The 22,587-nt window shown below is 33.9% G+C and overlaps 1 protein-coding gene across 1 annotated transcript in view; it reads right to left on the bottom strand.

Moving 5' to 3' along the window:
* LOC145270887 (A disintegrin and metalloproteinase with thrombospondin motifs 16-like) overlaps nt 1-22,587 on the bottom strand; it is a 353,446-nt gene that overhangs the window by 42,405 nt on the left and 288,454 nt on the right. Inside the window, exon 6 of the mRNA XM_080126443.1 lies at nt 17,094-17,224. Coding sequence (XP_079982569.1) covers nt 17,094-17,224 — 131 coding nt within the window. The remainder of the gene's footprint in view (nt 1-17,093; nt 17,225-22,587) is intronic.

Here is a 22,587-nt window from a genome sequence, read left to right as displayed (position 1 = left end):
ATATATATATATATATATATATATATATATATATATATATATATATATATATATATATATAGCACGAATATTCATGCGTAACGTAGTAGCTATTCGTTCATGCCTTAATCTCTAGCCCTGCAGCAAATATATCTTCATAGTTCAAACGTTAACGTTAAAGTAAAAAGTAAATCGTAAGATAAACGTTTTGGTTTCGATCCTCGGTGGTGTGGCACGGGTCATTGTTTTTTAAAAATTTTTTAAAAACTTTTTAAACCATTACTATATATTGGGTCCAATATAATATCATAATAAATACGAAATCTGCATTAAGAAAAATATTATATTTAAGCGTATTTTAGGATCGGGCAATGTCGAGCAGTCTGCTAGTAGAAACTATTTTTAAGAATAGCTTAATAACTCCGGAAGAGTTTTCATTATTTTTCTTATTTTTACTGTTGCTGAAACTCAGCAAATAAACGAGTAAGCAGAAGATATAGAGCAGTAAAGAGGAGACGATAAAGTTTTCTTTTTCAGACAAAAATGAAGTAAAACAAATTTTCGTAAAAAGGTAGTCAGGGATAAAGTTAGTGAGTTAAAACTCCCCCTTTCTTTCTCTCCCTAAAAAAAAAAAAAAATAATGCGACTCAGCAAATTTTGAAGCAATTGTTCATGTGAAATGATATTTGTAAACAATGGTTGGTTCTATTTTTATGTTTAGAGCGTCTCAAAAGATTGAAAAACAAATAGTATTGTATGTCAGCCCAATTGGCAAGCGGTTTTTCATTCATTTTTTATGTTCCGTATAAGATTAAAAAAAATGTAGAAGATATAGAGTTGGGAAGGAGCTTGAAGGAGATTAGCCAGCATGTATGTACTATAACAACGAAATTAAGTCCGTAAATTTCATCTCGACTAACAGAGCTATTGCCAGAAGCGAGAAGAAATACACAGTTTTGTCATCACACCTCTCAACTGTTTATATTTCGCGGGAAACGGGGTTAGTCGGAAGTGAGAGGAATACCGTACACGAAGAGTATTTTTTTTTTATCGCTATGCAGGTGAAAACATACAAGTATGTTTTTAGCAAACCACGTACTGATCACTCCGCGAGTATAAATATGCAAACGATAAAGAAAATAGACCGTAATTATGCGATGCTTACACAAATATACGCGCGCATGGTTATTAGTATATTTCTCCTAACGAAATAAAGGGCGACACCAACATTTTGATTTAAAATTAATACAAGACTAAAAAGAGAAACTATATTCGAAGCGTTTTCTTTATTATTTAGAAGAAGAGGACAAGAATGTATATTCTCTCTTACTAATATTAAAATCAAGATATAATGATTAAGGCTAGGACAACAGCATATTCTTTTCATTGTTTTGACTCTCCAGTGTGTATCTGTTGATATATTATATGCTTTTATATAAAGTAATGTGGTTCTCGCTTGATTAACTGTGTCTAACTGTGCCGGATATATACTTGAACGTCAAAACAATGAAAAGAATACTCTGTTGTCACAACCGTACTTATAAATCAGTATACCTACTTTTTTTTTCAATGAACTGAAATTTAGACTTTTTTTTTTAAAGAATACTATTGATATACACTAGATAAGATAAACTCAGTTTATCTTATCTAGCGAGAATGTTTACTAGACATTTTCTTCGAGTGTCTAAGATCTCTGTTTGTCAAGACAACCTGGTATGAGGATACACCCCCTACAAGTAAACACTGATGAAATATTCAAATAACATAGTATTCGAAGCCAAATCTCCCCCCCCCCAGTATTGCTAGCCCACACTGGATAATATGAGAATGCTGCACCTTTTATAAGTAGGGTTGCTTCTAGTAATAACACTAAGTTGGATACTCCACCAGACTAAATAAATAATCGTCCAAGGAGCCGGTAAAACCAAGAGATAAGCAATAATATATAATCTACGTCGTCGTTGTCGTCGACAATTGTCTGCTCTAGTGTCTATCTGCACCGCCGGGAATTGTCCAATTCGGGAATTACTGCCGCTCATGCTGAAGATAGAGGTGGATGATTTTTGGGGCTGCTGATGTTGCTGCTCTCGCCTTACTCTCTTAATAGCAGTTGATTCCTCATGCGCAGCTTCTGCATTGAGAATGCCTTGTCCTACGCCAGTCGCCAAACAGCGTGATCGTCAGCCAGGATTCCCATGCGTGGAGGCTGATGTCCCGCAGCTATATGTTCCTTTTGCAAACATCTTGGAAAAGTAGTTTGTTGATCCCTTTGTTTTTTCTACTTTTAGCCAGCTCGCCGTCGAAAAACTCTTAAGGGATGCGTTCTGCGTCCATTCCCCTGACATACCCTAACCATCGCAGCCGTATACAATATACATTACCAAAGTAAACTGACCAATCTGTAACGCTGCACACGTGTTAACATGTATCATTTATTATTGAACGGTATCGTTACCATTTAACGGACCCAACACATTGTAGACTTCGTCACAAGAAAACAAAAGTAAGAAACAAATGCGACTTTTTTTTAACAAAAAACCTTTATATTTGGTATTTCTAACAACACAGTTTTTAAAAGTCTTTTAAATAGTTAATTTCTCCTTCTCCGACTGCGTATGACTTTTCGTCTCAGCTAACACGTGCTTCTATCGTTTCGTCTCTCTAACACGTGCTTCTATCGTTACGTCCCAAACACTTCTCCCAAAACGTCTCGAATGTCTCTGCTTCTCCGAACTAGTTTCAAATGCATGCTGCTCTGAAAACAGTCCTCCGCCCAAGTGTGCCCTTTTGTGTCTGCTGTGATGTCATATCGCGCACCCGGCTTGGTCATTTATATATGTTAGCTTCTACTGCAGCGATTCTGTTACAAATCGGAGAGACAAACATTAATGCGCTTCACTTCTTTATTAGTTCAATGTTTGAGAGGTAAATGAGAACGTTAATGAAACACTAGAATATCTAAGTATATTATATAATGATAAAGTTGTAGAAGAATCGATACCAAAAAAAAACAAAACAAAAAAAAAACAATCGATAAACAACTGCGCATTTTGCTAAAAATACGATAATTTATTTCTCCAATTTCTTGTTTATTCACCTATGGTGGTCCAACCGTGATAGAAAATGCAATATAGAGATTTTTTTCAACACATACAGCGCCTAGCATTTCCAAAATGGTCACCGATATGGTACTGGCCAGCCTCATCGTTGCTTAGCTTCGGTGTATATGCAGGCAACAAATACACACACACACAGAAACACACACACGCACGCGCGCACACACACACACACACACACACATATATATATATATATATATATATATATACACATACAAGTTATAAAAGCATTTTATCCAAGGCATAAAAATGGTTTAACAAAATGTTTTTATTATAAGCTTTAAAAATAAAGGTACAAGATTCAATTTGAAATTTATTTATCTTCAAAGTGCACTTTTATAAATTTTACAAAGTTAGGTATAAAAATTTAATTTAAATTGAATCCAAAAATTACCTTGGATTTATTTTATGTAATGTACATTCTGTTGCACGTTTAAAAAAATCATTGAAAATTTTATATCTATATCATTAATTACTGGACGAAAGATAATGTTTGTAAATTGCTCTTTCGCTCGACAACTAATATATATATATATATATATATATATATATATATATATATATATATATATATATATATCACTTATGAAAAAAGAATTTAAGACTTCACTTAATAGTCAAATCAAACGTTAAAAATACATGGCTAAATATAGTTTATTTAGTCTCTCTAAGCATCCATACTTAATTTTAAACTATCATTAAAGTTTGTTTTTTATGATTTTCGCTACGCAAAACTATAGAATGATTGAATTATTTGAAATTCAGTTTTTATAATATTTTTTGCATATTCTTATAGCAATCATCTTAAATATTATTTAGACGAAGAAAATTATTTGGTTCAAAAGCCTTTTAAAAATATGTTAATGTTTTTAGCGATCGAGGCAAAAATGACGGTAATTGATGTGGTTTTGGAAAACTTTTGATTTTAAATTCTATTAAAAATAGTAGAAAAAGTTTTATAATATTCTGCTTTCCATATGATAAAATCCAGGCTTTTATCTTTCTGGAAAAAAAAAGTTGCCCAAGAATAATTGATTATCAAAATAGATTTTAATTCGTTAAAAGCAAATACAAAAACAACCTGATTTTTCTTTCATTTTTTGGCCGTGCCTCATCCATAATATCTATGTGATCAACCGGCAGATCGCGATCGATGTATTTGAATAGCCCGGGTGTAAGCGCTATTTTTAAAGTTAGGTTAGTTTCATTCTCACCTTTTGCCGGATTGAGATTTAAATTCAACTCGGTCATAAGAGAGACATTATTCCAGGCATTTTCTCCTTCGTGTGAAATAATGATTAATTGCAAGCTGCCTGAGACGTCTATACCGAAAAATGCCGTCGGGTTCCTTCTCGACTATTCACCCTCCCCCCCACAAAGAAGTGCCCTCATTCTGGAGGGCTTATTTTACCCTCATTAAAAGAACTAGTGTTATGTTGTGTCTCATAAATCCTACCTACAGGATAGGATTAAAATGTAGTACCTGTTCCATCCTAAATCGGAAGATGGGGGTGGCGGAAGAGGAATTCTCGAATGAAATATTTAAAAAAAAATCTAATCTAGAATGATTTTGGTTGGGAGTTGGATATTCCCCATATTAAAACCGATCTTGTGGCACGCTCAGCCCTTTGTGGCGAGGTGATAAATAGAAATAGTAGAAACACGCCCAAAGAAATTACAATTCATCAGTTTATTTTGTCTGCACCCGATTCCAATTCGGATTTGCTTTCGTAATTCATTAAAGAGATTTTCCAGAATCCCACTGTATAAAAATAATTAAAAAAACTAAAAAAAAAATCTGTATGATATATGTACTAGTGACAGAAAGAAAATATCGCAGACAAAAAATCACGTAAATTGATCAAGTAATTTTATTAAAAACAAACAAACATATCTTATGACTGAAATACCAGCGACGATCTAGCGAATCTATCTTGGAAAAAATCTGAAAGAACAAGAAAAATAAATCCAAGTCGAGATTTTAGAAATCCGTTCTTAGTATTGGGGGTCCTGGATATGACCTTAAACTATATCCGATGGTGAGGCCCCAGCTTGCGGGCTTTGGGGAGTTTGGAACCACCCTTTAATTGCCATTGCTGCTAGGTCCACTCTGACCCAGAGTGGTAGTACCTGTTAGGGTCCCAACTATGGGTTAAATAGAAACCGACTTAAAAAACAAATATACTCTATTAAAAAATTGTTCTTCAAAATCACTGGATTCGGCATTAAATAACCTGAAAAGGGTTTATATGCTGAAAAACAAAAACAACCCACCAACCAACTTAGTATTAGGCGTGAGACATTGGAAAACTCAATATTGCTTTAAAAGTTTTCTTTTTAAAAATAAAATTACTTGATCAATTTAAATGATTTTTAGTGTACTATATTTTCTTTCCATCATGAGTACGTGCATCATATTTTTAAGAATTGTATTTTTGTTATTTCATGTGGGACGAGGTTCTTATTTTCTTTAAATCAAATCTAATGAATACTTAAAAATAATATTTTCTTTTATCTTTTTGATTTAGAGTTATATCCCTAGTTCCCTCAGACTGTTTTCAAGATGGCATCGCAGTATTATCGCTTGTCATTTAGCCATAAAATTTTATTTTCTCATTTAAAAACAAAGCTACTTAATCAATTTACGTGATTTTTAGCGTATTAGATCTTTCCGCTATGTATGACTATATCATACAGATTTTTCTTTCTTTTTTTTTTTCAAAAGGGTGATTCTGAATTAATGCCAAGATTTCTGTTCTCATAAAAGAGTTCTGTCTGATTTGAAATCCAAGTCGGCACGGAAAAACCGAAGCCCACAAAGAAAATGGTTTCACTTTCTAATTGCAAATCAAATTTATTAATTAATTGCTACAAATAAGAAAAATAGTGCCATCACATTTCTTCAGATTCGGCTAAATTGTTTCTTCCACGTTAATTACTTTCCTACTTAAGTCTAAAAGTAATTTAAAAATTGCCAGGATGTGGGACAAATTACCAGGATGTGGAACAAAACGCCAGCCAAGCTATTTTCTATCTTTCTTCTCTTTTAAAAACAAGTGTATCTTCTTTCCTTTCATTTTTTTCCTGGCCCTTTTCCCCTTTGACATCGGCAGTAATTATTCCTAACGGATGGGGGTCGCTCGTGTTTCGTTTATGATGGAGGTGCATAATTTCATATTAATCAACAGACGAGACTCACTTTGATTGCATCGCCTTGTTTATTTTAGCAGGGATAGAAGAAGAAGAAGGAAAAGAAGAAGAAGAAAAAAGATAGAAAGGAGAAACAACAGAAGAAAAGGAGAAACAAGATGAAAAAGAAAATAAAATAAATAAAACACAGAAGAGAAAAAAGAAAAAGGAGAACAAAAGAAACATGGTATAAACAGACGAAAACAAAACGCAAAACAATACAGGAAAACAGGGAGAAGTCGGAAGTAGTAGGAGGAAGAAAAACAAAGAAAATTTGAAAGAGAAGAGAAAGAACAAAGAAAACGAGAAAAAGAGAATGAAGGATGAAAAAAGAAGAAAGACAAGGTAGGAAGACACAAAGAGACGAAATAAGAACAGAAAATAACGAAACAGAATAAAATAGGAAGACAAAAAAGAAGGGAAAAAGGACGAAGAGAAGGGGGATATTGATTAAGAAAAAGAATTAAAAAAAAAGAGGTTGATGAGAAGAAAACGATGGCAAAAGAAAGAGGAGGCAAATAAAAAGAGAAAAGAGCAAAAGAAAATGGATGAAAATGAGAAAAAAGAATGAGAAGAAAATTTAAGTTAAATGTAAAAACGAAAATCGGAAGAAGGAAAAAAATCCAACATAGAAGGAGAAATAACAGACAAGATGAACAACGGTGCAAAAATACAAATAAGAGGATATAAAAGTACAGAATAAGGGAGAGGAAGAAATCATCCAAATAGTAACGAAAAATTGAAAGAAGAAGAAATAGATATAACAGAACAAGAACAATAAAAATAAGAACACAACGATAACAATAATAATAATAATAATAATGATAATAATAATAATAATAATAATAATAATAATAACAATAATAATAACAACAATAATAATGACAACAACAATAACAATAATAACAATAATAATACCAATAATAACACTAATAATAACAACAATAATAATAATACTAATAATAACAATAACAACAATAATAGTAATAATAATAATAATAATAATAATAATAATAATAATAATAATATCAGCAACAACAATAATAATAATAATAATAACAATAATAATAATATCATTATCACCCAGACTACAGATGTTAGCATTTATTATTTATATAAAAAGTTTACTTAAAAAAAGAATTGAAATACGAAGCCATTACAAAAAGAAACATGGCGGCTGGGAAAATGAGAATTATCACAGCAAAAGTGAATAATCTTTCAAGCTATATTTGCATGAGTAACAATGTTGAATTGAATTGCCGTGTTTAAAGAAATTCGAAGAGAAAAGAAATATTTATTCGAAAGTTAGTGTAAACTCATATTAAACTCACGAAAACCCTAAAATAATAATACAAAAAATAATTAGAATATCCTCCGTATATAATCAAATAACTTTAACGAAAAGGATGTGGTTTTTGAAACATTAAAGCCCGCCTCTAGTCTGGACGTCACTTCAATCTAAACTGTTGATAATATATTTAAAGCTAACATTCCTATTTTGTCTACTGTACTGATGAAAATGGTTAGAAATATTATTTCAAAGAAGTTACTAGTGATATATTTAACCTAAGACAAATGCATGTGAGATAGATTAATAATAATATGAACCTGTATTTTGCTTTTGTAGATCTGGAGGAGGTCTTTGGGAGAGCGTTAAAGGATATTGTCTAGTGGGTTTTGCATAGGGGGAAAATTGGTTAGTTAACACTTTTAAAGCAATGTACTCATACAAAAACGTTAAAATTCGTGTTTGAAGTAAGAATACATTTAATGTCAGAGTTAATGTTAAAGTAGGAGTACGTCTGAGTTATATACTGAGTCTGTTGCTTTCATTTGTGTTAGACGAATTTTACAGGTTGTCCGGAATATATGAAACTTTTGAATCCGTCTTAACTCTAACTTTCTCTCTCCCTCTCTTCCTCTTTCCCTCCCCTTTCTCTCTCTCTTTTTCTCTCTCTCTCTCTCTCTCTCTCTCTCTCTCTATATATATATATATATATATATATATATATATATATATATATATATATATATATATTTCAGTTCATCTATTCTTTGGCATGCTGTTAAATGTTGCCTGCGAATGGTTGAAATGATTATTTATATTACTTTAAAAGAAACACTGATAAATGTACTGTTGCTAGTTCATTATCGTTGGAGCGCTATATTTGAATTTAAATTATAATTAATTTAGAAAGAGAGACAACTGCCATTTTTTTAAAAAAGGCGTTCAAAGAGAGATAACCATTAATTATTTTAAAAGGTGAATTATTTATTTATTGTAATAGTTAAACATAGTAAAATTAATAAAGTCCATGATAGTAATGCTATTACTCTTTGTGACAGTAATTAAATAATAATATTTATAATAGTAATTATTTTAATAAAAATACTGATAAATTTAAAATAAAATAAATAATAAAATAAGAAATAGAAAATAATAGTAATAAAATACCAAGTAAAATAATAATAATAATAATAATAATAATAATAATAATAATAATAATAATAATAATAATAATAATTATTATTAAGTTATAAATTGTAAATGTTTAAAACATATTAGTAATCAGAAAATTATTATGATTTACGGTGGCTCAATCTAAAACATACTAGTGTTTATAGGTTCAAACAGTAGGGCATTGTGAATTTGACATATCTATGCTAAAAGGAGGTTCGGATTTAATAGGGGTTATTCAGTTATATAAATGAATACATACATATATAATATATATATATATATATTATATATATATATTATATATATACACACACGTATATATATATATATATATATATATATTATATATATATACACACACACGTATATATATATATATATATATATATATATATATATATATATATATATATTTGCAACACACTAAACAACTAGGAATTCCATACATACAAACCACATCACAAACTAGGAGACAAATATTAAAAACAAGAAAACATCTCTAAAACAAACCAGTTTCCAATGCAAACATATACACTATTCCTTGCCAAAATTGCCACCATAGATACGTTAGTGAAATCCAGGGTAAATTAGAAAAAAGGCGCAATGAACATAAAGAGATATTAGAAATAACAATTCTCTAAGTGCATTATTCTCTTATTTCATTTCAGCATAATCATAACTTGGATTTCAAACAAGCAAAAATAGTTAAATTTATTTATAAAAAACCGCACCGGAGACTTCTTGAATTAACGCTTATCGCAAATTAAAGCACAATTAAACCACGCGAAGGTTTCTATAACGTAGCGCCATCAATAGGTAAACTTTTATAAAAAAAAAAAAATTAATTATAGACATAGGTTAACCCTCTCACTGTGTGCGAAAATGTGTGTCTGTGTGTGTGCACGCGCATGTGTATATGTGTGTATATAGATGTGTGTGTGTGTGTGTGTGCGTGTGTGACAAATTGTGACAATTTTCCATTTTAGTGCTTGAAACCAGTCAAGGTCAGGTTTTTGATTTCATTGCAGAAATTTAAGATAAAATGTTGCCGCTATGTAATTTTGGCCATAACCTACTCAGTCGTTCGACTTGGGTGCGTCTGAGAATAGAGTAATCATATATAACTTATATATAATTATAGATAACTACATTTCATATACACACACATACACATATATATAAATGTATTTTTGGGTATAATTTTTTCTTATATATATTTAAGCAAAAAAAGTTCTGGTGTTGTGAGAGTTGGCAGCGATTTTTGTATTTTCGCAACTTTTGCTTAAAAATTTGGTCTTCCATTTCTCATCATATATATATATATATATATATATATATATATATATATATATATATATATATATATATATATATATATATATATACTAGCAGTTCAGCTCGGCTTTGCTCGGGCCCAATGTACTATTCATAACTTGCCCTATGTGTGAGTACACTTTATGTAAGGGCTGAAATGCTAGTATAGATATATAGATAGATCTAGATATCTATATATCTATAAAAGTGAAAGTGACTGTCTGTCTGTGTGTGAGTTTGTCTGTATACATTTCCTTGCACAATGACTCTGACAATTTTATCTCTACAGGCTCGAAATTTGATATACAGAGTAGTGAGATTTGGGAAAATCTTTGCAATCCGTTTTCGGCCAGAAATTTGGCTGATAAGGGGTCAAAGTTCAACGATTTGTCATTTGAGAACTTTACCAAACCAATTTTGTGTATAAATACTTGAAATTTTAGATATAGCCTCCTTGGACATGGATCTAACTTAATAACTTGATTGGAGCCCAAAACAATAAATTTTAAGGGGTCATAAGAGGGTCAAAGTTAAAAAAATTGACCTCTGCGGTCTCTTCCAAATTACTCAGACAATTTCTGGTCTAAACATTTGAAATTTTACATAAAGGGTATTCAGAGATAGGGCAAGCTTTTTAATCGGTTTTGGTCGAAAATTTAAGCTACAAATATACAAATCTATGTATGTACGTTTGCATATCTGCCTAAAACTTTCGACAGAGGCGACAGAGTTTTACAAGATCAGTATTGTTTTGAAGCTCGACCCTTCAGACGACAAATATCGAAAAATTGGCTAAAAAGATGAATTTCTCCACCCTCAACCGGGCACTTTTCTACAGGAAGGGTTCGCTTTTTTCGCCGATATTTTTGAAAGTCATGCCCTCTTTCCATTGTCTAACCTTAATTTAAACCTACGTCACTTCCGGTTTGGCGGTGGTCGTAACAGCAAAGATGTCACGTTTTTTTTTCACGTTCTTTTCCTCCTTCGTGGTACGGGTTCAAGCCTGCCTTTCTACTACCACATTTTTTTTTGCTCAACACACACCTCCAAAAACCTGGGCAACGCCGGGCGCCCGTACTAGTATATATATATATATATATATATATATATATATATATATATATATATATATATATATAAAAGAAAAAATATTTATATATATATATAAAATCTGTGCATAGTTTATTGCAGGTCAATATTTTTTTATTGTGAAATTGCTATGAAGCCCAGAGAAGTGAAATTTAGTACGCTAGAAAAGCATAACAAGGAGACTTATTTGCCTGATTTTTTTAGAATTTGAAAGTTATGCCAATTTTTCTATTTTCTGGTAATGTTGTGTATCACTTTATTGCAAGTTTCTAAAAGAGGTATATTTTCGGTAATAAAACAATATTCTAACTTCATATTTCTATTTATCTATATATCCATAAAAGTGAACGTATCTGTGTGTGTGTGTGTGTATGTGTCTGTACATTTCCCTACGCAATAACTCTGTTAATTTTTAGTCTACAGACTCGAAATTTGATATACTGGGTACTGAGATTTGGGAAAATCGATGTGATCGGGTTTCGGCCAGAAATTTTGCTGTTAAGGGGTCAAAGTTCAACGATTTGACCTTTGAGAACTCCTCCGACAATTTTGGGTCTAAACACTTGAAATTTTAGATATAGGTTTCTTGGACATGGATCTAACTTAATAACTTGATTTGAGCCCAAAACAATACATTTTAAGGGGTCATAATAGAGGTTAAATTAAAAAAAAAAATTACCGTTCTTTTGTTTTCTTTCTTTCTTTTTTTTTTGTTTTGCTCAACATACACCTCCAAACACGCGGACAACGCCGGACACCCATTGCTAGTATGAAATAAAAACCTATCCAGTAACAATGTTAATAAAACAAGAACGAATTTCACATTATTTTGTTTAAGGAAATATTTATTCATCAACAAACGATACACAAGTTTTATATATGCATATATAGTTATTCACAGATACGTGATTCGTTGTGTGTACACCTAATCTGCATCGCTAGACGTAGCGACTCCTTTTTAAGTAAACAATATTATTATTAATTATAAGGATAATAAGGATGATAGAGAAGAAAGGAGATTCTTTAAGTTTGTGACAGAGCTCGATGCAAATGTTGAGCCGTGGGCGAAGAAAAAGACTATAAAAAGAGCGCGTGCTTAGACCGACGATCACGTTTGAGAGCACGTTCAAGAGCAGGTTCGACGACCTCCGAGAGGACAGAAATCAGAAAAGGAACACAATCACATTTTATTCGAGAAAGTATCCGGAAATAAATGTCATTGATACACAAAAAAATCGAGTTATTCCTTTTCCTATGCGACGTAGACTGCGTAAAATGTGTGGTTCCGTGTGTAACGTAGATAGTTTAACAAGAAATATGTCTGAAAAGTTGTCACATTTTATAAATTTTTAAATGAATTCAACGTATGATACGTAATAATTCAAATAGTGATCCACAAGTCACGGCTACGTCTAGCACTATATAATTAACTAAGATGTTATGACTAGCTGTAATCAATAAGTGTTTTTTATGCTCATATGTATCTGTATCATATTTTATGATACTCTTTCTTTATGCGCTCATGTTTATAAACACAAACAACACATGTGTAAATTAGATAACAAGAAAATAAGTCTCTTAACTTCTGTATAAGTACATGGTAAAATTATAAAATTGTCGCCCTAGAAAAGACGACATGATTCCATTTCTGTTTGATTAAAACCGGTTTCCTTTTTCGTTACAGATCATCTGATAGTTGACTAGTTGTGTACAAATCCCAAGAGCGATAGGAGCCTTCTATAATGTCTGAAAGTAACACAATGTTCAACGAGCGAGATTGGAGATGCGCCACTTTACAACTCATGCTCCCTACCGATTCAAATTATGGCAACAGAACCATTGCCAGCAACCTCAAAATGCAAATTTTGACGGTTCAACGCTTGAGGGGATAGCTCAACCAGGTTTCCGGGCACGGTTATGGCTTTTGGTGTGGTTTTGAGTTAGGGACACATCATGCCACCTCACATTTTCGAAATTGGCTTGAAAGTCAACGTTAAAGTGTACCTGGATGTGCTGAAGAGTGTGGTGATCTCCTAGTGCTATCTAGTGGCGGCTAGTAGACCCTGACTGTGGCAGCAGGACTCGGCGCCGGCCCACAAGTACAAAGCAACCTAAGTTTGGCCTCAGAAGGAGTGTTACCTCTTTATATTCTTTACTCACTGGTCCCCCTCCTTCCCTGACATGAACCCGCTGGACTACTTTGTTTGATCATACGTCGAGAACATCACGAATATGACCTTCCACAACCCCAAACCCAGCCCAATGGTCGTCATCCGCCGAGTATTCGCCATCCTCCCACCAGTAGTTGTGGAAAATGCATGCTCCTAGTTCCAGACCCGTATCGAGGTGGTTACATTGATAGATGTCAGCTCTACTACATAATCAAGTTACCTGAATTGAGGTTTTTGATAAAAGTCTTTAAAAAAAATTTGCAGTGTTGTTTTCTTTAGGGCGATACTTTTATCGTTCCAGCCTGTATATTGCATGATAACAACCGTTCTTTGTAATAATAATAATAATAATAATAATAATAATAATAATAATAATAATAATAACAATCATACAACAACAACAACAACAACAACAACAATAATAATAATAATAATAATAATAATAATAATAATAATAATAATAATAATAATGTCACCCAGACCCAGATACTGACAGACTCTACGTGAAAGGGAAAGATGGCGGGAGAGGACTGATCTGTATAGAAGACTGTGTGAAGGATACGAAAAAAGAACTAGAAAAATACATAATACAAAACACTGACAGAATAATTATGGCAGCGAGAGACACCGAAAAAAGCAACAAAACAGAAAACAGAGAGACAAACGACAAAACGAGAAAAGAGAAATGGGAAGAGAAACAACCCCACGGAAGATTCATAAGAATGACAAAAGATGAGAATAACGAAAACACCTGGACATGGATGCGAAAAGGACATATAAACCGTGAAACTGAATCTCTAATAACTGCAGCACAAGATAACTCGATAAGAACCAACCATATCAAAGCAAGGATCGATAGAACACAAGAAAACAGCAAATGCAGACTATGTGGACAGAGAGACGATACGATAAACCATATAGTAAGTGAATGCAGCAAACTGGCCCAAAAGGAATACAAAAACAGGCATGACCAAGTGGGGAGGGCGGTGCACTGGGAATTATGCAAACGACTACATTTTGAGCGTACAGACAAATGGTACAAGCATAAACACGCAACAGCACTCGAAAACAAGAACCACAAAATCCTATGGGACATGGACATACGGACGGACAAAGCCATCCAGGCAAGAAGACCAGATGTCGTAATAATTAACAAGAAAGAAAAATCCTGTCAAATCGTAGACTTTGCTGTCCCAGCTGACCACAGGGTGAGTATGAAAGAAAAGGAGAAACGAAGCAAATACACAGAGCTAGCCAGAGAGTTAAAAGGGATTTGGATGATGAAGAAAATCAAAATAGTACCGGTAATAGTAGGAGCACTAGGAACAATTCCGAAAAACTTCAAAAAAAGAATGGCAGAAATTGGAATCAGAGGAATAACTGCAAAAATACAACGCCTAACGATAAAGAAAACGGCTGAAATATTAAGGAAAACCCTAGAATGTCGGGAATAACACAAGACAATATAACAAAGAAGCGTTACAGGGAATGAAGAACGCCGAAGCTGCATATCAACAAGTTCTATACCACCATCATGCATCCCCTCATTGTCTCATCACCGTCCCCCAAATAGAAAAATGATACCAAAGAGCCGAGAAAGGTCTAGGAGGATGGGAAGACCGAGGAGAGAGGGCTGGCCTGACCTCCGCTGGACAAGCGCGAAGAGAACTGGGATCGTGGGGAGGCTTAGTGCGACTCAAATTCCAGTATAAACTGATAGCCACTACCAGCGAGAAATCAATCGTATGAGGCTGTTGCGATGACGCAGATTTATCTGCAAATGCTATCGAAGGAGGTGGGAGAGCTGGACGTCTGGGGAGACTTATTGTCACTCAGCTTCCAGAGAACACCACAGGTCTCCAAACCGATCGTTTGTTGACTTGTGTGAAAGCTCCATGTGAGCCGCCAATAATAATAATAATAATAATAATAATAATAATAATAATAATAATAATAATAATAATAAGTAGTAGTAGTAGTACAAACATAAGCCGGCCACAATACTTGGAGGGATTTACAGTTCTATTGACTATCTCATCATCAAGCGTCCCACTAGTGTTTACTTTAATTCCGAGATAGTTAAAGTTTTTGACATATTTCAAACTGACCGTTAATTTGAATTGGCATTTAGGGGAACGCATGCACAGGTAGGTTCTGCTTGACACCCCAGATTTTCTTATGCTTATGGTTAATCTGAATGCCTTGTAAGCAGCAGAAAACTTGTTCATAATAGATTTAGCTTCCTCGAACAAAGTAACCACAAGTGCATCATTTGCAAACAGTAAATCACGAATTATACTGTTTCAAGTAAGAGTTTTGGCTTTTATTCTCTGGTGATTAAAAAGGCCACCACTTGTCCTATGCTGAAATTTTAACGCCATTCTCGGTTCCAGCAAATGCATGTTTCAGCATTACCGAAAAATAAAAGACAAACAATACAAGAGTCATAACACGAAAAGAATCAGGAGATGTATGTGGTGTTCGTGGACCTCACTAAAGCATTCGGCACTGGAAACCAGGCTGCCTTGTGGAAAGTGTTGCGAAAACTTGCTATACTCGAAAATATGTTGAAAGTGATAATATCATTCCATGAGAGAATGAAAGCAAATGTTGTTTCAAATGGTGAGATATTTGAGGATTGTAATCATTTAATCTGTGAGGATATATGTCGCAGTCTATGATGTTTTGCATTAAATTAATGTAAAACAAATCATGGTTGTGACTGTTACCCTACAAATCACGGTTATGCCTACTAATATATAATTACTAAGTTTAGATATTATAACTAGCTGAAAGGATTAAGTGTTTATTTTCTATGCACATTGTATTATTACAATAGATAATGCGAGCATGAAAAATAATATGGTTAAGCTTAAACATGGAAAAAGTAAAGGACTAGTTGTTAAAACTAGAAAAGAAAAGGACAAAATATTCTAGTAAAAAATATAATAAATATATAACTTAAAATATTGCAGCATTAAGAATTTATTATATAATGTTAAATTGATTTTTTAAAAAACATTTTAATGCTGCAATATTTTAAGTTATAAATTTATTATATTTTTACTAGAATATCTTGTCCTTTTCTTATCCAGTTTTAACAACTAGTCATTTACTTTTCCATGTTTCCATATTACTTTTCATGCTCGATTTTTTTAATTGTAATCCATGATTTTTCCAGGCTTCAGTAAATTCACTTGTTCTTTGCTTAATTTTAGTATTATTTTTTTTTGTCTCCATAAACATAACATACACATATGTAATAACAATGTACGGCACTCGTCTGCTAAAAAAAATCTCCCCAATTATCTCCCTTTCATTGTTTTCATTCTGCCTGTTTCACTTGTTACTTCTCCTTTCGCAACGGCAGTGAATTAGTAGCAACAGTAGTCGCTGAAGCAATGTGGCTGCAATGGAAACCAGTCATAAAAACGTCGCCCACCTCTTTACGTTTTTTTACGATTTTGAACATCAGTAAATTCATCATAAATTTATTTTACTGAACGAAAATTGAAAATATTTTTCTTCAAAATATAGCCGAGAAGGTGATCTATGAACTGTAATAATTGTTTGAAATTTGGTCGAAAAAATGAGTGAGTGGTGAAGCTTTAGAGCAGTTCTAAATGACTAAAACTGCCACTTAACTATATGTTAAAACACTACCATGTTTGAATGATACTTAAACACATTTTTTTTTATTTGAGCATCTTTTATTTTCTCCCGCGCAAACTTGGAACATACTTCCACGAGAAAAAAAAAAGTTGCACTTACATTACATCTCCCCGCAATACAAATGTCGTTTCCGGTCTCATCACAAGGTGTGCCATCGGTCACTGTGTCTCCAGTTGGCACATAAAAATTGCCAATTCTGGCATGACACATTGCCTTACAAGGACGACGAGCTACAATATAGGAAAAGGAAAAACAGCATTAAAATACGGACACAGATTTATAACATGCCTTAAAGTATTTGTTGATCCTAGCAAAACGTTGTTCTTAATTACTTGAAGTGTTTCATACAAATTCCGACATGCTACTTAATTAATGAGAATTCTAATGCATTTCCTGTCATTTCTTTTAGAATACAATTTTGAAACTTTTTTTTTTATAACGAGGATGAAAAAAAAAGTAGATTCGTTAGTTGTGACTAATCGTTTCTACATTATTTTAGTAGTAGTGTTAGCACGGGTAGAAAACTCATGTTTATTTTGCTCAATTTGCCTGTCTGTTCATTTTTTTTATCTACCTAAACAAAGCACAAAACCACATGATGCAATGGCCTAATCATTATAAAACGAGATAGACTCACTTCAATACAAACATGCCTGAAAAAGAAATACATCACCAGCACTTAATCTACTGAATTCTAAACAAGTTAGACAAATTATAAGATCGTCAAAAGCCTAATAAGGGAGGAAGGGGTTACAAGGATGGCCGACAAATGTCTATTCTTTTCTTAATTTCTATACATTGTTCTCACATTCTTGTGTAATTTTGAATATTAAGACATTTTCGGCACGAGTCCGTGTTGAAACCATTTAGTTTCCGTTTTCAAAGATTTGTATGTCCGTTTCGTTGGATATTTATATACTACGTAATTGCATTAAGTGTTTTATACAAATTCCTACATGCTTACTAATTAAGGACAACTTTAATACATTTCCTGTAATTTGTTTCAGAATACAGTTTTGAAGTATTTTTAGTAGTGGATATGAATAAAGCAGGCATATGAACACATTTGTTTTCTTGCACGAATCCAAACCTGGTCATAATAAATACTAAACGGCCTCCATTATCGACAGAGAAAGGTAAAAAGGGTTTACTAATGATCAAGAGCAGAGGAAGAAGAGTCACTAGTAAGTGATCAGACCGTACGAATTATCGTATTGTTATATTCGGACTATGTTTCTCATGTAACACAGCGCGGATGTAAATGCATGCGAAATGACGTCTCCTGGAAAATAAAAAAAGACTATAAAAAAGAAAGAACGATCACGTGAGAGACGTGGATAACGTTCGAGATTACTTGCGAGGCGTGAAGGACGCTGGAGAAGACGATCACGGGAGGGATCTCACAGCGGTAAAGAGAAAACGAGAAAATAAATATTGTTGTTACAGAGAACAAGCGAGTTGGAGTTATTTCCTATTCTTCGTCTTGGTATTCTTTTGCGATTGAAACTGAACACAACGTGTGCTGGTTTCCGGACAATGTTATATTCATATTGAGTGTTATTTTCCCAACGTTTCGCTCGGCGCATCCTCCGATCTTCTTCAGGTGTATCTTATCGAACTAGGGAATTTTTGTTATCGAACTCGGGAATCTGCGCGGAATTTCGAACATAATCCTTTATTTAATCAACGGAGGTAGCGTACTATCATCTCGTTAGTTATGAACGGGTAATAGTCTTTAGTAAGTCGTAATTGTATTCTTATTATCGCCTGCAACGAGGATTGGACCTTCAACCTCCAGAAGAGTGTTACTTAAAGAAACATTTAAACAAATGCTTTATCCGTTACGCTATGGGTCTTTGCAAACCTCTACTCGGTCATGGCTGACGGAACGAAATGTAACGTTACCTAACACGTTGTAGCCTCGGTCGCAAAGTAGAAAAAAAGAATGAAAATAAAATTCAACTCGTTTTTTTTTTGTAACAACATTTATTTCCTCATTCTCTCGCCACGCATGACTTCTCCTTACAGCTGTGCCGTCTCTTACGTGATCGTTTTCCCGAACGTACTCTCGAACGTTGTTCACATTTCTAACGTGATCGTCTTCTTGAACGCGATCTCTTTTTTAGCTCATTTTCCTTACCGTGACGTCATTTCGCTCACGGCTCGATATATGAACATAGCCGTCTGCGCTGTGTTATTTAAAGCATGCTATTTGCCGTGGTTTATATACAGGTTTCCTTTCGAAGTTCTGTGCCGATCCCCGAGTTCAACAGAAAGATTCCCGAGTTCGACAGGAAGATTCCCGATTTCGACAAAAACATGAATAATGTCAGAGGTTACATCGGCCGTAAAACGTTGTGAAAGTAGCACTAAAGGTAGAATAGTATTCCGAATAATACAAGTAATATGATTTATCAATTCTTATTTCCAAATTCAGAAACACAGTACGAATGCTGTTTCATAAAATCCGTAATGCTAATTTTTGTGTAGAAGATGAGGAAGGTAAATGGTTGATGATGAACTTTTAACAACTTTTGCTTCTCAATAACCCCTTCCTTCCTCATTCTTTCATTGGTACTTTAAACATAGGCTAGCAGGGATACCCAGCGTTGCTCGGGGCTATATAAAATTAAATAGAAGTGAAATTATGTGTAACATCTTTATATTAAACAAATACTGGTCCAGATGTCCCTCACAGAATGAAGATTTAAGTGTTTTTTTTTGTTTAGATATTATACGTCCGGATCCATGCTCTTTCAGACGATACTAACTTAATGGTGATCCGTTTCATATTTTTAATGTTTTAGCTGGATATACAAACACATACATACACACATACATACATACATACATACATACATGATAATTGCAACGTCTTGTCAGACGAGTGCCACTCCCTCAGACACTTAATGTTCATGAGCCCAAATGCCTGAGGGAGTATCTATACAAAGAGTATGTTACAGAGTTTTAGCTTTGTACGACAGCTAAGTCTCTCTCTCGGTTCAAATTGTTAAGATCCAGAACAAGCAAAAGCAAGATAGCCAGCAACAAGTTAAACTGCAGACCAACTTAATGCGGGTACTGGTCTCCCGCTTTATTGTTTTTTTAAATCAGAGATTTGTTTCTCCTAGAAAGGTTGCCTTCATCACGGCTCACGGGAGCCCTCTCCACCTCAACACACACACACACACACACACACACACACACCACACACACACATATATATATACATATATATACACAAATATACACGGTGCTAGTTGGCCGTTGACCCCGAAAAAGGGTTCATTCGCCCATAGATAGATAGATAGATACATACATACATACATACATACATATATACATACGTAAAGACAGTTGCCCTTTATATAATAGATTACCTTCATATTTTAAATAATTAAATTCAGAAGAATAACAGTTTTTTAAAGCTGATTAGAGTGTCTTTAAACAACACATTCCGGAAATCAAACCATATACACTATTATTTCAATTCGTTTCTCTCCAGCTATTTTTTTTTTCCACAGTTTTATAATCTTTAAATAGATGGGTGTTTTTTTTTTTCGCTGAGCTTAACAGATTTTGTTGTATTGGCGTTCTATTTTTCAAACCTTTGGATTGTGTTACATATTATTTTATCGAATGCCGATCTAATATTTCTTGCGAATATAAAGTCAGTTGGTGACATTCCCCAAAAATTGTACTCGGCTTTGAGGGTTATCCGATACACTCTGAAAAATCGTAACAATTTATCTTCAGTTTCACCCTCCTTCTGACTTACTTAAAAACGTATACACGAAGCGTTTTGCTTGGCCTTCGATCTTGGGCGGAACGGATGGGTTGTCACATGACAAAGTGAACTGGCAAAACTCTCTACATTATTTAGCATTAAATTGAGTTCAATTAGTGCACGCAATTTTATCCATGCAACAACACTTGATACGTAGATTTCTCAGATTTTTACAATATTTGGTCACTTCACGAAAGTACGATAAGGTAATAAATCCTATTCGTCGATTATGCACAGTAAATACAAAACTTTTCTCGTTATCAACCATTTAATAAGTTTGTACATTTCCATTCCAATGATAGTTGTTCGTTATGCATCCAATAATGCAATTATTTAATAATAATAATAATAATAATAATAATAATAATAATAATAATAATAGTAATAATAATAATAATAAAAATAAAGAGTCACATGCGCGGGCCAGACGAGCTACTGCAAAGTGAAAACACGAAACATTACATGAAACCAAGGGCACTGAAGCTGTAAGTTCTCAATCCCCATTCCGATTACTCAATCACCGCCCCCCCCCCCAAAAAAAAGTCGAGAAGGCTCAAGGAGGATGGAAAGACTGAGGAGAGAGAGTGCTGACCAGACCTCCGCTGGACAAATGCCAAGGGAACTGGTACCTTGGGGAGGCTTATTGCCACTCAAACTTTAGTGGAGATCAATGGTCGCTGCTAGCGAGAAATCAATGGTAAGCGGCTGTTGTGATAATGCAAATTCATTTGCAAATGTTATCGAAAGAGGTGGAGAGTACTGGACGTCGGAGCAGACCTGTTGTCACTCAGCTTCCAGGGAACACCACAGGTTGTTCTCAAGGAGAAATCTTTTATGACCTGCGTGAAAGCTCCTTGTAAGACAATAATAATAAACGTAACCCCATTGCGACCCTGCCTTCCGCCCCCTTTTGTGTGTGTGTATGTATCTGTTTGTGTCACCATAAACTGTCACGCCAAATAAGTGAGGAAGGTCAAGGAGGATGGAAAGACCGAGGAGAGAAAGCACTAACCAGACCTCCGCCATTTTGAAGTGGCTTATTACCACCCAAATTCCAGTAAAGACCAAAGGTCGCTGCCATCAAGAAATCAATGGTAAGCGACTGTTGCGATAACGCAAATTCTTTTGCAAATGTTATTGAAAGAGGTGGAGAGTACTGGGAATCTGGGGAGACTTGTTGTCACTTGGACTCCAGAGAACATCACAAGTTGTTCTCAAAGAGAGATGTTTGATGATAGCCTGTGTGATTACTCCTAGTGAGTAAATAATAATATACATAGAAAAAGACTAGGAGAAACTGGAATCAAAGGGATGACAAAGAGTCTACGTCAAACATCAATGATAAAAAACAGCTGAAATATTAAGGAAAATCCCCGAATGCGGCAACCAGCCCACATAAACAATGACTAGCCTCAAGGAGATTACAACAGAAATGAAACACCCCAACTGAAACTACAAGACATCTCATTATAAATATATATTAAAAAAAAAAATAAAATGCATGAATGAATAAAAAAATATAATAATATATAAATAAAAAACACATCTGTTTCAGCTGATAATACATGAAATAACTATGAAGGATAAAGGAAGATCGAAAGGGCGAAGAGAGAGAGGGATAGAGAGAGAGAGACAGAGAGAGACAGAGAGAGACACAGAAAGAGAGAGCACTAATTAGACCTCCACTTAAACAGTACACAGACGACTGGAACCTTGGGGTGTTTATTGCTTCCAACTCTGAGTGAAGAGCAACGATCGTTGCCAGCGAGGAATCAATAGTAAGCGGCTGTTGCGATGACGTAAAGT

This window comes from Euprymna scolopes, chromosome 4 (genome assembly GCF_053919585.1).
Source record: "Euprymna scolopes isolate OS-2025 chromosome 4, ASM5391958v1, whole genome shotgun sequence".
In the NCBI taxonomy this organism is placed as follows: Eukaryota; Metazoa; Mollusca; class Cephalopoda; order Sepiida; family Sepiolidae; genus Euprymna; species Euprymna scolopes.
This window is presented reverse-complemented; position numbering and strand designations above follow the sequence as displayed.